This window comes from Rana temporaria, chromosome 12 (assembly GCF_905171775.1).
Source record: "Rana temporaria chromosome 12, aRanTem1.1, whole genome shotgun sequence".
Taxonomy (NCBI): Eukaryota; Metazoa; Chordata; class Amphibia; order Anura; family Ranidae; genus Rana; species Rana temporaria.
Window position 1 is genome coordinate 42,704,657 of NC_053500.1, and position 17,656 is coordinate 42,722,312.

General features: G+C 43.9%; 1 protein-coding gene across 1 annotated transcript in view; it reads left to right on the plus strand.

Annotated features, from left to right (window-relative positions):
- Positions 1–6,659: 6,659 nt before the first annotated feature.
- The window catches only part of TNS4 (tensin 4), a 33,975-nt gene continuing 22,978 nt past the window's right edge, over positions 6,660–17,656 (plus strand). The window contains exons 1-2 of the mRNA XM_040331323.1: positions 6,660–6,891; positions 14,927–15,487. Coding sequence (XP_040187257.1) covers positions 14,962–15,487 — 526 coding nt within the window. The 5' untranslated portion in view covers positions 6,660–6,891; positions 14,927–14,961. The remainder of the gene's footprint in view (positions 6,892–14,926; positions 15,488–17,656) is intronic.

The following is a 17,656-nucleotide window of genomic DNA, read 5'->3' on the forward strand; positions in this document are numbered from 1 at the left end:
TCTGCAAAAAAGAGACCACGCATGATCAGGCATGTCATTCGAAGAAACTGGAAATTTTGTTTGTTCATTATTATGAACCTGTCATAGAAAAATGCAAGAATAGTTCTCAGTGATGGGTATGGGAACACAGACATTTCTTTTTTCAGCTGTTACATGAGACCCATGTGTACAAGGCTGGCCATACAGGATTCTTTTTTTATTTATTTTTTCAAAAAGCCTGTTGAAGGAAACAAATCAGATGATTCCCCCATCCACACACTCAATGTGAATGGGGTAATCCTCAAGCTGTGCTATTGTATTCTATGGGTGGGGAACCTTTCCCGCCATCAGAATACATTCATCAGTGCTGTCAGCTATATCCGGCGGCTCTTATCGTTCGAGAAAAAAACAGGCTGGTTGTACACAAGTCGATCAATAACCAGCTAGCCCTTCCATAGATCGAAATTCAGCTGGTGCCTGCTAAACTAGCCAAATTTGGTCCAGTTATGACCATCTTTAGCTAGCTCTTCTGCCAGTAGGCATGAGTGGGGTGCTTTTATGCAAAATTAATTTTGTCTGTAATTATACTTCTATTGGCGTCACCTGGCTCGATAAATTTTGGCTAAAAAACCTAGGCCCAGATTCAGAAAGGACTTACGACGGCGCAGCATCATGTACGCCGTCGTAAGTCCTTATCCGACCCGTTGTATCTATGCGCCTGATTCATAGAATCAGTTACGCATAGATATCCATTAGATCCGACAGGCGTAAGTCTTACACCTTCAGATCGTAACTGCATATTTTTTCTGACCGCTAGGTGACGCTTCCGTCGAATTCTGCATTGAGTATGCAAATTAGCTAGATACGCGAATTCCCGAACGTACGCGCGGCCGACGCAGTAAAGTTACGATGTTTACGTTAGGCTTTTCCCGGCGTATAGTTGCCCCTGCTATATGAGTCATAAGTGCGGCGTACCAATGTTAAGTATGGCCGTCGTTCCCACGTCGAAATTTGAAAAAGTTACGTCGTTTGCGTAAGTCGTCCGTGAATGGGGCTGGATGTCATTTACGTTCACGTCAAAACCAATGACGTCCTTGCGGCGTACTTTGGAGCAATGCACACTGGGAAATTCCACGGACGTCGCATGCGCCGTTCGGCAAAAACGTCAATCACGTCGGGTAACAGTAGTTTTGCATAAAACACGCCCCCCTGATCCAAATTTGTATTAGGCGGGCTTACGCCGGGCCGATTTACGCTACGCCGCCGCAACTTACGGAGCAAGTGCTTTGAGAATACAGCACTTTCAGATACGTTACGCCCGCACAATTTTACGCGGATGTACAAGAATCTGCCCCCTAAAGTGCAGCCCGTACCCTGGCTCTGTATTATCAGGAAATATATTGGGGACAGTGAAAGGAGGGAAGGATCAGAGGAGACAGGATCAAACAGCCTTTTTACACAATGCAGGGGATTAACCCCTTAGGTTACAGGTAAGTATGACAAGCATGCTTTACTGCATATACAGACTGATTTTACTGTTGTGGGTTTAGTAACACTTGATTTTTAGGAATGCAGAGGTTGCTGTTGACACTGACTCATAGCTCCCAACTGTCCCTGACTTTGAGGGACTGTCCCTGATTTGGAACAAAGTCCCTCTGTCCTTTTTTCCTCCTAGTTTGTCCCTAATTTTGACCTGATCTCTATAGTTCTATATAAAATGCGTTTTTTTATCTTTCAAAAAGTGTTTCCCAGTGCTAAACCTTTTATCCAGTTTCTAAATTGCTGCATTTCTAAATGTGAAAAGGCAATATAAAGGAATAGTAGTGGTAACATTTTATTTTTGTTTAACCACTTCAGCCCCAGAGGATTTGGCTGCCAAATGACGGGCCCATGTTTTGCGAATCGGCACTGCGACGCTTTAACTGACAATTGCGCGGACATGTGACGTGGCTCCCAAACAAAATTGACTTCATTTTTTTCCCCACAAATAGCGCTTTCTTTTGGTGGTATTTGATGCGGGGTTTTTTTGCGCTATAAAAAAAAAATAGAGCGACAATTTTGAAAAAAATACAATATTTTTAACTTTTTGCTATAATAAATGTCCCCCCAAAATATATATAAAAAACATAGGGCCAGATCCACAAAAAAGTTACGTCGGCGTATCTATTGATACACCGCGTAACTTCTAGGATGCGCCGGCGTATCTTTTTTCTGTATCCAGAAAGCAAGATACGCCGGATTTTTGCTTAGATACGACTGACGTAAGTCTCTTATACAGTCGTATCTTAGGCTGCATATTTACGCTGGCCGCTAGGTGGCGCTTCCGTAGATTTACGCGAGGAATATGCAAATTAGGTAGATACGCCGATTCAGAAACGTACGTCCGCCTGGTGAATTTTTTTACGCCGTTTACGTTAGGATTTTTCCGGCGTCAAGTTACCACTGCTATATGAGGCGTATCCTATGTTAAGTATGGACATCGGGCCAGTGTCGAATTTTCCGTCGATTATGTCGTTTGCGTAAGTCGTTCGCGAATAGGGCTGTGCGTAATTTAAGTTCACGTTGAAAGCATTGGCTTTTTGTGGGTTAATTTGGAGCATGCGCACTGGGATTCTTTCACGGACGGCGCATACGTGGGGTCACAATTTATTTAAATAAAACACGCCCACATCAACCACATTTGAATTCCGCGGGCTTACGCCGGACCACATACGTTACGCCGCCTTAACTTAGGGCGCAAGTTCTTTCTGAATACGGAACTTGCACCCTAATTTACGGCTGCGTAACGTATCTGAGATACATTACGCCCGCCGATAGATACACTATTGTATCTGAATCCGGGCCATAGCGTCTACAAAATAGGGGATAGTTTTATGGCATTTTTATTAATATTTTTTTTTTACTAGTATGGACGGCGATCATCGATTTTTACCGTGACTATGGTAGACACATCGGACACTTTTGACGCTATTTTGGGACCATTGTCATTTATACAATGATCAGTGCTAAAAAAATGCACTGATTACTGTGTAAATGACACTGGCAGGGAAGGGGTTAACCACTAGGGGGAGAGGAAGGGGTTAAGTGTGTCCTAGGGAGTGATTCTAACTGTAGGGGGACTGGGCTACCAGTGACACGACATTGATTACTGCTCCCGATGACAGGGAGCAGATGATCAGTGTCCTGTCACTAGGCAGAGCAGAGATATGCCTTGTTTACACAGGCATCCCCTTGTTCTGCAGCCCTGTGACACGATCGGACATCAAGTCCGCGGGTCCCACATGCACGGTCAAGGAGCTTGCGGCAGATTCAAAGGGACGTACAGGCCATTCTGCCGACGTAAATGTTTGTGCGGCGGTCGGCAAGCGGTTAATGCTCCTTTATGGGGGCGTGGTAGGGGTGTGTCCTATGCCTACATACTTTTGCTAATAGGTGTCCCTCATTCCTATCTCAAAAAGGTTTGCTTTAGACAGGGCCGGACTGGCCTACCGGGATATCGGGAGATTTCCCGGTAGGCTGCCTGTCCTGTGGCCGGTTTCAGTTGCGGGGCTGTAGTGCTCCCTGTCCCCTCTCTCCTGTGTATCATCACGGAGCTGGCTGGCTGGGTCTGTGTTCGGCGATGACGCTGTAACACGGTCCCACCCCCCTAGACCGGCTCATGTGATAGTAGATAGAATTAGTGTTCAGCCTATCACACAAGCCGGTCTAGGAGGGCGGGACCGTGTTACAGAGTCATCGCCGAACACAGACCCAGCCAGGCCAGCCAGCTCAGTGATGATACACCAGGAGATGTCATGACCGCCGTACAGCCCGCCCTATGGGCCTAATAGGAGGATCGGATTCGGCAGGGTGGCTGCATATAAAGGAATTGAGCTTTCTATATTCCTCCATATAGCCGCTGAATGCTTGCAGGAGGGAGAGGGGGAGAATCAAGCATTCCGCGGCTGTATGGAGGAATATAGAAAGCTCAATTCCTCTATATGCAGCCCCCCTGCTTCTCCTCCTATCAGGTTCTCCTTGAAGCCCCCCCCCCAGTGTTCTCCTCCCCCACCACACTCTCCAGCCCCCCCACAGTTCTCTCCACCCCTGTTCTTTCTGCCCCCCCTGCTCCCCCCATCCTTTTCCAGCCACCATCCCAGTGCTCTCCACTCCCCCCAGTGCTCTCCACCCCTGTTCTCCGCCCCTGTCCCCCCCCCAGTGCTCTCCGCCACTGTTCTCCCCCCCCAGTGCTCTCCACCCCTGTTCCCCCCAGTGCTCTCCACCCCTGCCCCCCCCCCTCCAGTGCTGCCCAACCCTGTTCCTGCCAAGTGCTCTCCACCCCTGTTCTCCCCCCAGTGCTCTCCACCCCTGCCCCCCCACTGCTCTCCACCCCTGTTCTCCCCCTCCAGTGCTCTTCACCCCTGTTATCCCCCCCCCCCCCAGTGCTCTCCACCCCTGTTCTCCCCCTGGCCCCAGTGCTCTCCACCCCTGTTCTGCTCTCCACTCCTGTTCTCCTCACCCCCCAGTGCTCTCCACCCCTGTCCCCCCCCCAGTGCTCTCAAGCTCCACCCATCGCTCTTCAGCCCCCCAGTGCTCTCCCCACTGTTCTTTTTGGCTCCCCCTCCTGTGCTCTCAAGCTCCCCCCCAGAACTCTCCGCTCCCCGCCCCTGTACTCTCCACTTCCGTCTGCATTTTGCCCCCACCCATGTGCTTTCTAACCCCGCCAGTGCTCTCCGCTCCCCCTGCATTTTGCCACCACCTATGTGCTCTCCAACCCGCCAGTGCTCTCCGCCCCCCATAGTGCACTCCAGCTCCCGTACTTTCCGCCCCTGTTTTTTCTGGCCTCCACTGGTGCTCTCAAGCTCCCCCCATTGCTCTCCACTCCCCCCTGCTCTTTGTATCCCCCAGTGCTCTCCAGCCCCCATGCTCTTCACCCCTGTTCTGAAGGTGCAGGTGTCCAGGGACCACTCTATCTCACAACAAACAGATCCCCTGGAAGATGCACTGTCCCCATCCAAAACGAGAACAGACCCTGCATGCTGATGGCGATCATGGATATCCTGCTGGCATGGAAGGTACCGTACCGAGCATCAACAACACACCTTCCCACAGACAGGGACTGCAGACTGGTACATGGGGCACAGGAGGGGCTGCAATGATGGGCACCGTGAGGCTGCATTCGTGGGCACAGTGAGACTGCATTTGATGGGCACAGTAAAGCTGCATTTGATGAGCACAGTGAGGCTGCATTTGATGAGCACAGTGAGACTGCATTTGATGAGCACAGCGAGGCTACTTTTGATGGGCACAGTGAGGCTGCATTTGATGGGCACATTGAGGCTGCATTTGATGGGCACATTGAGGCTGCATTGAGCTCTTGTATCATGTCTGCAGTCTCTGATCATCTCCTGTATCATGTCTGCAGTATCTGAGGGAGTCTGGAGAGGAGTCAAGAGTGGAAGCACCGCCGGGATGGGGGTCATGGGAGAAGTCAGATGTCTGTGGACTGTGGAGAGGAGGCTATATAGGATAAAACTAGAGCCACCAAGCTGGAGCCGACTGACTGAGCCCTGCATGGTGCACCTGAGAGGAGGTCGGTGACAGCACCGCTAGGTCAGTCTGAGGGGGGGGTCACTTATGTAAGGGGGAAGTGAATACGATAATGTAAGGGGGCACTGATATAAAGGTTTCCCCCTTATATCAGTAACCCACCCCCCTTACCGTATTCTTTCTGCGGAAGGTGGTCCCCCCCCATATTCTGAGTTGCTGGGGTACCCCTTGACGATTGAGCACTTTTACCTGGAATTTGCGTTTATAGATATAAAGCCCTGTGTGCTTTAATATCTGTCTTATGTACCGTATTTATCGCGGTATAACGCGCTCCCGCGTATACCGCGCACCCCTAAAGTTGCCCCCGAAATTCCTGTAAAAAAAAATGTTATATGATTTTATTACTTACAGTTTTGGTGTCTTCCCAGCGTCCATCGTCCGGTCCGGCGTCCGTCTGCGGCCTCGGTGGTGTCCTCCCGGCTTCTCCAGCGCGCGCCTCAAGTCGAGTCCCCGCTTCCCGCGCTCAGTTCGAACGCCTCCGCCGACATATACCGAGTGCAGTACACTCGGGTACATTCGGCAAGGCTCGGCTTCGCTCTCGCGCTCACGCTCTTTGACGTTTATGCGTGAGCACGAGCGAAGCCAAGCCTAGCCGAATGTCCCCGAGTGTACTGCACTCGGTATATGTCGGCGCAGGAATTCAAACTGAGCGCGGGAAGCGGCTATCGGCGTATATCGTGCACCCACGATTTTCCCCTTATTTTAAGGGGAAAAAAGTGCGCGATATACGCCGATAAATACGGTATATATAATACACTCTTCAAATGTGCTTTAAAATGAATGGTTTTCCCTTTCATGAACAAGAAAATAATGATGCTATGCTGTTACGCTGGTATAATAATGCTATGGGGCTCCCTGATTTAAAAGTTGAATTCCTTTACAACTGTTCCTAACCTTTGCTTTGAAATGAATAGGATCAGTTCAGTGACAGTACTGGGCGTTACTGTTTATTTCTTCGTTGTGTTGGTTTCCATGCTGGATGTGTAGGGAATCTCCACTAAACAGTCCTCCCTGACGTCACGAAGCATTGGGGCTGCCTCACACCTGCACTCTCCAGAGGGGTGGATGCGGTCTGACTTGCCTCCAGGCACAGGAAAGGCTCAGACAGTGTGGGAGGCAGCTGCATTAACAGCGCTCTATCCAGCCCAGCTGTGTCACAGCCGCAGTCACCAAGCCTGCCTCTGTGTGTGCATAGGCAAGGCAAGGGTTAGGATAAGGGTGGAACTTCTTCCTCTATATATAACCAACCTACAAGGCAAAGAGTTCTCAACTCAGATTAAGAAAACTTCTGAACAGTAGACAACCATCAGGATAACACAGCAGGTACGTTATATTCTTTAAAACCTATATCTGCCTTTCTGGAATACCATTTATACACAGATTACTCTTGTAGTCGAAAAGAAGAAAATTGCAATAATACAGCAAAACTACAGGAATATTTCCAAAACACTGAAATATTTATATAATTTTTCTATTTTAATATATACGGTATATATATATATATATATATATATATATATATATATATTATTGTGTTTAATATAATATTAATTTAATTAATATATTAAGGATATATGTAACATATTATATTATATGTGTGTGTGTTTATTATATTATTATTAAAATATTAGCTATATTATTATATTATATATATATATATATATATGTTAGAATATATTATATATCGCTAATATTTTAATATTATAATAAACACACATATATTTTAATATATATATATATATATATATATATATATATATATATATATATATATATATATATATATATATATATATATATAACAGTAAAACCTTGGTTTGCGAGCATAATTTGTTCCAGAAACATGCTGGTAATCCAAAGCACTTGTATATCAAAGCATTTTTTTTACAGGGTATAAAAGAGAAGAGAGGCACCTCTAAGTGTAGCAATAAGTTGCTAAATGTTGTACCTTCATTAAATGTAACCATATTGCTACACTTGGAGGCTCCTCTCTTCTTTTTTATACTCAGTTGTGACATGACGCTACTCTTATATCAAGACATCGCTTGTATATCAAGGCAAAATTTATTAAAACATTTTGCTTGTCTTTCAAAACGCTCTCAAACCAAGTTACTCTCAAACCAAGGTTTTACTGTGTATATATATATATATATATATATATATATATATATATATATATATATGTTTTTTTATATTAGTATAGTATTAATAATATTAATAATATTAAAACACAAGCTGTATTGATTTTAATAATTGTCCTCTATGAACAAACCTTTTAAATTGTTTTCTATTTGTAATATAAAATTATTACCCTTTTCAAACAATTTGTGTTTTAATACCTTAGCACCCAAAAAATCCCCATCAAAAATCCTTATATATATATATATATATATATATTGTTTACTCAGGGATGCTGGTGCTTGCCTTGATTTTGTCACCATACCACATTACCATCCTTTCCCCATTGATATTAAATAATTTTTAATGGCAATTATACATTTAAATACATATTTAAGGCTTTAAATATTTAGGAGAAGTAAAGCGGACCAGCATTGTCCTCAAAAAGTGGGATACTTGCACATTTTCAATTTCTTTTTGAAAATGCTACGGTAGTTCCTTGAGGTCATTGCTATTCAACCAGCTTTGTGACTAACACTGGCCATACACTGTAAAGCTGTACAATTTCGTAAAAATTTTCATTTTAAAAACATTTGTTAGATTTTCTAATTGTTAGTGTGGTCAAATTGACATTTGTTTTCGACCACAGCTTACGCATCGTTGTAAATGTGTGCAAACTAAACCCCTGTTGTTAACCATACTATTATGCCGCGTACACACGGTCAGAATTTTCGACGAGAAAAGTTTGATGTGAGCTTTTAAGCGGAAATTCCGACGTGTGTAGGCCCCATTGGACTTTTTCTGTCGGAATTTCCGACAGCAAAAATTTGAGAGCTGGTTCTCAAATTTTCCGACAGGAAAAGTTCTTCTCGGAAATTCCGATCGTCTGTATGTGAATCCAACGTGCAAAAAAAAAAGCATGCTCGGAATCAATTTGACGCATGCTCTGGATCATTGAACTTTATTTTTCTCGGCTTGTTGTAGTGTTGTACGTCACCGCGTTCTTGACGGTCGGAATTTTGTGTGACCGTGTGTATGCAGCACAAGTTTGAGCCAAAATTCCGTCTGAAAAAAATCCACGATTTTCATGTCGGAATTTCCGATCGTGTGTACGTGGCATTAGACAGGATAATTTGGTTGGGTGCAGACTGGTCGGTGAGTTGAACTGGGAATATTCTCTGGTTTTGTTTCACATGCCGTTCAATGTGCGATTTACATGCAGTGTGATTTCAGCCCATTCATTTTGAGCACGCACTGCTTTTGGAAACTCACTGCCACTGGATCGCATTGTAGTTTCGGTACCATGCAATCTGGTGTGGGCAAAGGCACAGCCTGCGTTTGAGGTGCCATTAGTTTAATATTATCACCTGTTGCAGATTGCAGTGCGTTTTGAATGCAGTGTGGAAAACGCACACAGAACGTGGGTTTCCAGCATTGCATTCGGGTGTGAAATGGCACTTAGTGTGGTTTTTCGCTCCGTAATGTTCATTTGTTTCAAAATCAAATGTTACATGCAAATTCAATTTTGAAAATACATTTGAATGACGTAGTTGAATGTATTGACAATTTTCATACAAAAGCTTGTTCAAAAATCGACTAGTTTAGGGCCAGATTAAGAGTTTTCTTGTTCAGTTTCATAAGCTGATCAACTGAAATGTTTTGATTCCTCCATCCACCCTAAAAGAATCCACCATGCCGGTTATTGTATTCTGACAGCCAGCACCTGCGGCTGTCAGAATACCTGAACAGTGGATGCATCTCACTGGATGTAGGCTCCATTCCGCCTACAATTTTTCCACCTAGCTCCTTTGATTGTCAGTTCGAAAAATATCAGGCAGGAGGTTGCCATCTACTGCTTGAATTTACCTTGGTTCATTAGGAACTGGTCAAAATTCACTCCATTTGGTGGCCAGCTTTACTGAGTCACTAACATAAAACAAGTGTACCAGCCTGGAGTTCAGCTTCACAGACCATATACTTGTTCCTGGTCAGTGAATAAGTAGTGAAGCCAGAGGATCAGCATGACTGCCAGGCAAAAAGCATTTTCTAGGAGTCCATGAATAGTTATGTTCTGTAAAAAGTGGTGAATGGATATAAAACCATAAAATATTGTTTGCATAATATCTTCTTTCAATTGTTAAGTAGTGGTCAGTATATGGACATCAAGGCTGTAAAACTGAAGGAACTGAAAAAAATATTTCTTGATCATAGCAGACATGAAGGTCTGTTGTTCTCTAGGGCAGGGGTAGGCAACCTCGGCTCTCCAGCTGTGGTAAAACTACAAATCCCATCATGCCTCTGCCTCTGGGAGTCATGTTGTTCCATCAGATATGGTGACCCATCAGAATTGGTAACGGAAGTGACGTTTTAGCTATCTTGCTAAACGCCGCACTCCTCCACAGTAACGATACACCGAGAAGGGGGCAAGCAGACATCGTGTTGCACCCACCGGAGATTTGCATTTCACAGTTATTTTTAACACAAAACAGAGCTTTTATGCTTAAAGCGGGAGTTCACCCATAAAACAATTTTTCCCCTTAGATGGATGCTAGATGGATGCTCGTTTTGTCTAGGGGAATCGGCTAGTTGTTTTAAAATATGAGCTGTACTTACCGTTTTCGAGATGCATCCTCTCCGTCGCTTCCGGGTATGGGTCTTCGGGAGCGGGCGTTCCTTCTTGATTAAAAGAAGGTGCAGTACAACAAGGCCTACTGCTGCACTTCCGGCGCCAGGAAGCGAATCGATCTTTCAACCAAAGTGATAGTGAAGTGGTGACACACTATCTATAGGTGTAGATACAATACCAGTAATGTAAGGTGTTGTTTCTAAAAGCAGCTATTTAAAATAAATGGTGACCCATCTATAAAGTGTAAACTAAAAAGTTATCAAATAAAAGTGAACTGATGTTCAAAGTGATAAAACAGCGCTATAAACAGATATACTCTGTTCAGATGGATATCCTGAATAAGTGATGGTGAGGGAGGTGGTCAATCAATGGTATATAAGCACCTTATACCAAACAAAATTTGATTTGTGAATGCACCAAAATTGTGGATAAGTCGCCCAAAAAGGAGGAAATAGGCTTACCACAGCAAATCTAAGCAAGATTTGCTAACAAACCATCTGTGTATTCAGGTACTGTGCGGGTTAAACCAACTCAGGCGGGGGTACATAGGAGGCAAAGAAACACAGAAATAATAGTGTAATATGACTAAACAATGACCCCTCCTAAGCATGGAAAAAACCTTTTGATTAATGCCCGTACAATATTGTAAACATAGGTATGCATATATTGAAAAGGTTTCACCCATCAGCTTCTGTCCCCGGGAGCCGCGCGAGTGCTGTAGATCAGCTGGTCTCGTTCTCCTGCTGTGTTGGACAAAAGGTGAAGCGCGGTGGAACGCTCTTTCGACTTCCGTGTAGCGTCTAACTGTAGCCACGCCAGGGCGTGGCTACAGTTAGACGCTACACGGAAGTCGAAAGAGCGTTCCACCGCGCTTCACCTTTTGTCCAACACAGCAGGAGAACGAGACCAGCTGATCTACAGCACTCGCGCGGCTCCCGGGGACAGAAGCTGATGGGTGAAACCTTTTCAATATATGCATACCTATGTTTACAATATTGTACGGGCATTAATCAAAAGGTTTTTTCCATGCTTAGGAGGGGTCATTGTTTAGTCATATTACACTATTATTTCTGTGTTTCTTTGCCTCCTATGTACCCCCGCCTGAGTTGGTTTAACCCGCACAGTACCTGAATACACAGATGGTTTGTTAGCAAATCTTGCTTAGATTTGCTGTGGTAAGCCTATTTCCTCCTTTTTGGGCGACTTATCCACAATTTTGGTGCATTCACAAATCAAATTTTGTTTGGTATAAGGTGCTTATATACCATTGATTGACCACCTCCCTCACCATCACTTATTCAGGATATCCATCTGAACAGAGTATATCTGTTTATAGCGCTGTTTTATCACTTTGAACATCAGTTCACTTTTATTTGATAACTTTTTAGTTCCTTCTTGATTGACAGTCTTCCGAGAGGCTTCCGACAGTCGCATCCATCGCGTCACTAGTAGCCGAAAGAAGCCGAACGTCGGTGCGGCTCTATACTGCGCCTGCACACGACGTTCGGCTTCTTTCGGAAAATCGTTATGCGATGGATGCGACCGTCGGAAGCATCTCGGAAGACTGTCAATCAAAATAGGAACGCCCAGTCCCGCAGCCCATACCCGGAAGCGGCGGAGAAGATGCATCTCGGAAACGGTAAGTACAGCTCATATTTTAAAACTAGCCGATTCCCCTAGACAAAACGAGCATCCATCTAGGGGGAAAAAGTGTTATGTACGGGTGAACCCCCGCTTTAAATACAGCATTTTGAAATCCCACGTACTGTTTAGATGTTGAATTTTTAAATCAGAGGTGTTATGTCACATTAGCAAACCTGTGAGGTCAGCAGGTTGGCCACTGCTTTTAAAATTTAACATCTAAACAGTCTGTGGGGATTTCAAAATACTGTATTTAAGCATATAAGCTCCAGTTTGTGTTAAAAATAAGTGTGAAATGCAAAACTCCGGTGGGTGTAACAAGATGTCCGCTTGCCCCCTTCTCGGTGTATCGTTTCTATGGAGGAGTGCAGGGTGTAGCAAGATGGCAGCGACGGAACATAATTTTGGTTACCAATTCTGAGAGGTCGTCATATCTGACGGAACACCTGTGATTGTCAGGATCTTGCAATGTCTCATGGGACTTGTAGTTTCAAAACAGCTGGAGGGCTGAGATTGCCTACACCTGCTCTAGGGGATCACAGTAGACTTGGTGAGATTATCCCAATTGCCACTCACAATTGTTCAGTTAACATTTTTTTAAAGGATTTGCCATTTCAATGTGTAGTGTATGCACATTCCAACTCCCTCCTCATAGCCATGGCCAACTCAGATACCCTCACACGTGAGATAATAGTTACTTGATTCAACCATGTGTTGTGCTGATCAGTTGACAATCGTTGATCTGCACTTTTTTAGGAAATACTAAACAAATGGGCTAAAAAGCCTTTTCCAATAGATAACTTCCTCCATAATGACAGCATATGGCCCCTCTTCCCCACTCACTGCTGTCTTCCCTTGAGAGCCCCAAGAACCCCCCAAAGTTGGAGCTATGGTACATCGCCCAAAACGTGAGCATCTCTGTTGTTTAGAAAGACTTTGCCTGTTGCATTGAGGGATGCATTTAGAGCTCTGGACCTGGTAATGCATATTTGCATACTGGGTGGTCTGATATCTGGGGCTCCCTAAAGATTTTGGAAAAATAAAATATAAATTCAGTTGCCTTTCATACTTTTAAGACCTAGGATTGCCTTTACATCTTGAAGCTCAAATACCTTCCACAAAAATTAAGGGGTAGATCCACAGAGCGAGTACGCCGGCGTATCTACTGATACGCCGGCATACTTTCAAATTACCTGCGTCGTATCTTTAGTTTGAATCCTCAAACCAAGATACGACGGCATCTGGGTTCGATCCGACAGGCGTACGGCTTCGTACGCCTTCGGATCGTAGATGCAATACTTTGGCGTCCGCTGGGTGGTGTTCGCGTCCTAGCGACGTCATTTAGCGCAATGCACGGTGGGAAATTTCGGGACGACGCATGCGCAGTTCATTCGGCGTGGGGACGCGCTTCATTTAAATGAAACCCGCCCCCTAATCGCCGATTTGAATTCCGCCGCCAGAAATACACTACGCCGCCGTAACTTACGGCGCAAATTCTTTGAGGATTCTAAATTCCGCCAGGTAAGGTACGGCGGCGTAGCGTATCTCTGATACGCTGCGCGGATCAAATTCTCTGTGGATCTACCCCTAAATGGTTAACTCAGGCTGCTGAATAAAATCAATCCTGCAAAGTCTTTCTTTTTTATGACTTGTATTTCAATGGCAGTAAAAAGTCAGAATAAAGTCACGTGCTACTGCTATCTGTGTAAGCAGAGGTCTCTCTGCAATTGTTCAACATGAATGGCTCAACATGCCCCCCTTGCTGAGTCAGAACGTGTGCTCTCCAATTGGTAGGGAGTGTGAGTTTTGCTGATTGCCTAGCTTTAGCTATGAGGGTGTTGGGCTTCTGCAGAGAGGCTGCTACTCTTGCATAGATAGCAGTGGCCTTTTTTCCAGCCTATTATCTGGCCACAGATTTGCAACAGGCACTTACATTTATTTAACCATAGAAAAATGAATACTTTGCAGATGTATTTTAGTACTTTTTTGTGGAAAGTACAGATGGACTATAATACTTTATTTTATATTTTTATTGTTTTTTTATTATATTTACTTTTATTGCTTTATTGCCTGTCATGAGCTTGCAAAAAGTAAACAAGCAAAACTCCACATTTCAAAAAAAGTCAACCCTCATCTCAAATATGTTGTCTTACAGATAGCTTGTAATTTCTAGACTAGGCCAGCATGTAAAAAAGTAGTTGCAAATCATATAAATAATATAATGGGGCAGATCCACATACCTCCGTTGCGCCCGCCCAGATGTGAGATACGCTACGCCTCTGTAACTTACCTGGCTTTGGTTTGAATCCTCAATGAATTTGCGCCGTAAGTTACGGCGGCGTAGTGTATCTCTCGCGGCGGATTTCAAATTGGGCAGGTAGGGGGTGTGTTTCATTTAAATGAAGCGCGTCCCCGCGCCGAACAAACTGCGCATGCGCCGTCCTTAAAAACTCCCAGGGTGCATTGCGTAAATGGCGTCCAGCCCCATTCACGGACGACTTACGCAAACAACGTAAAATTTTCAAAATTAGACGCGGGAACGATGGCCATACTTAACATTGAGTACGCCACCATATAGCAGTTTTATGCGACGGCCGCTCATACGTTTGTGGATCGTCGGAAATAGCTAATTTGCATACTCGACGCGGATTACGACGTGAAGTGAACGCCACCTAGCGGACGCCTAAAAATTGCATCTAAGATCCGACGGTGTATGAAGACGTACGCCTGTCGGATCTAACACAGATGCCGTCGTATCTTGTTTTGGGAATACCAAAACAAAGATACGACGCGCAAAATTTGAAATTACGCGGCGTATCAAGAGATACACCGTGTCATTTCTTTGAGGATCTGCCACAATATATGCAAATAGTGAAATGTATGTATGTAAGAATTTAGAAGGCGTCAGCACACACTTAGGAAGGGTCAGTATCATTAGCTTCAGTATAAGACCTTTTTTTTTTTTTTTTTTAGGAATCTCAAGTTCATATTTAAAAGTGGAAGCTACCATGTCCCAAGTAATACCTAACCATGTGTTGCGAGTGGGACAGACGGTTGGCATGGCACCCAAAGAAGACGGAGGTGGGTTCAGACAAGTGGCACACCCAAGAGGTCTATCGATGACTACCAAATGCTCCTATTACACCTCAGAGCGGTCTGTTGGGCAGATGACAACACAGGTCAGTGGCCACAGGTTGGCTGACACAGCTCTTTACTGTGGACCAATGAACTCAAACTCTGGTTCCTTTAACAAGGCTGCCGAGAAAGGGCCTCACATTGTCAAGGATGGTCAGCAAACATTATCATGGAACAATAGCACTAACCAACAGAAGGCTATGAATGGATCAGAAGTAGAAGTCAATGAGGAAGAGGCAATGTCTCCATCACTGGATATATCTATAGACAATCTCAACCAGCTTATCTTACAGTTGGATCCCACCTTCCAACCATTGCCTGTTAACACCGATCTAATAAGGAAAAAACGGGAACCTTCACCCTGTAGACCAGTTACAGCCAAAACCACAAGCCCTCCAGGTAAGGAAAGTCCTAGACTAAATGAAAAGTCTTTTTTAATGTACTGATTCTGATTCCTAATGCATAGCTAGCTAAACCTCCAAAAATGTAATATATTGATGCTACCAGTCCTTACAAAAGTTTTTTCACTTATTTTTTACCTGGTTATCCTGGGAATAACACACTTCCTGTCCCTGGGTGGGTACAGTCACTCTTCCTCTGTATTTGTGGCAGGAGCCATGGTTGTCACCTAGATTGTATTTCAAATATGTCTTCCTCCATTGAAGGTGGGTAATTATTTTGCAGAAGGATGCCAACATTGCTTGTGCTTAAACTTCAGCTCACAGGAAGTGACTAGGAAACTAGATTTCTTGAAATATCAACTGGTACACCACATCTAAGGGCTCCTAATCTTCAGTATCTTACATTTATGTTCTTGGATTTAATTATCCCAAAAGGTCTAACTCAAGCCAAAACATATTTTTCGGGGACTTGTGAGCAGTAAACATTTTAAGGGGTGATACCTCCTAACATTTTAAGGGGTGATACCTCCTAAAAATAACAGCTCTCCCCTGTTTTCATGGTTTTAAAGTGCCAAAGAAAAAAATACTGCCAACGAATGTGAATATGACATTTCATAATCCCAATAGCAGTATTTAAACATCATAAATACCCAAAAAGGCCCACAGATAGCCCATACAAGATAATTTCTGGCATATTTGCGGTCATCAGTGAGCCACGGGTGCTTTGTACAGACTCCCATAAAAGTAAATGGAATTTTCCATCACCCAAGGATCTATCTTCAAACATCCTATGTGACTGTAGACATGTAATGGCATATATCTGCGTACAACCGTTGGCTTCTATGGAAGGCCCTATATAGCACCTTTGACTTTCAGGGATGGGGATACATTGGAATTTACATTGTATAGGTTCAGCCACCTATGTGCATAAGGAGTTACTTTTTTAAGTGCCTGTAGATCTTTTTAGACTCTCTTTCAGTTCTGGTGACAATGGCCACCAGGGCAAATACAGTGGGGTGGATCTCCCCACCAGGGACACAGACGACATATAAAAAGAAAAAACCTCCTTGTTACTAGCAAGATGCCACCCCTGACGTATTTAAGGAGTGTAATACAGCAAACAAAATATTCAACAACCTGAGGGCTTGGCAATTTAGGAAAGTATAGGCACAGTACTGACTTGTTATAAGTCTGTGATTATTACATAATATAATGCCTGGAAGGCTTTCTTGTCCTCATTAAGTCAGCCCTGCCCAGTGAGGCAGCGCATGCTATTAAATATAAAATATTTTTCTTTTGGTAAGGTGTATAACAGAGCCATCATATTCCTAAATTATGCCTGCAGGGGTAGGATTGGCCTGTGATGTGAGCGGGAGAGCTGCGTATTAGTGTAGGATGTGGACTCATGGGCATAGCCAAGCCATGTTCAACTTGGGATTTTCAGAGGGCCAAATTGTATGGGGGTACTTATTGCTTGAACATCTACTAATTTATCAAATTAATTAGAACCTGATAGGCATAGTCCTTGTACATACCATATTTATTGTATAGCATCTACATCTCCAGTAGATGATGAAATGGATATTACAATACATAAAAAGGTTAAAATGACAAGTACATAAACTAATCTACTTTAAACTCATCATAGTACAAATATTTAAGAAAAAGAAAAGTATAGATTGCGTTTAAATAATGAAAAAAATGTCACATTTTGAAATAGGTCATCTATACTGGCCCATGGCAACCAACTAGACAAGAAACAATTCTAATCATCATTTTACACAATAATTGCAAGGGACAGCACTGATAATTTTTCCAACTTAAAATCTACCTGAATTGTAACCTCTGTTAAATTGAAACTTCAGCCCAAACTTTTTTTGTAGATTTGGCTAAAGTGGGGGAAGTATGAGAACCCATGTTGGGTGTGTATTACTCTGTGTGTCACATACCTGGTGGAGGCTGAGTTGACGAAAGAGCTTTGCTTACACCTCCTGCCCAATGCTCTCTCCTGGATTTGGTGACAGGGCATAGCAGGACCTGGCATGGCATGAGTGCCTGTGGTGGGTCAGAGTCCAGCAGATGATATGGAGACTGTCTGGATACTGCTGAGATACTGGGAAGGTTCGGACTGGATCTGTGTAGAATGTTAGTTTGTAGATCATGATCA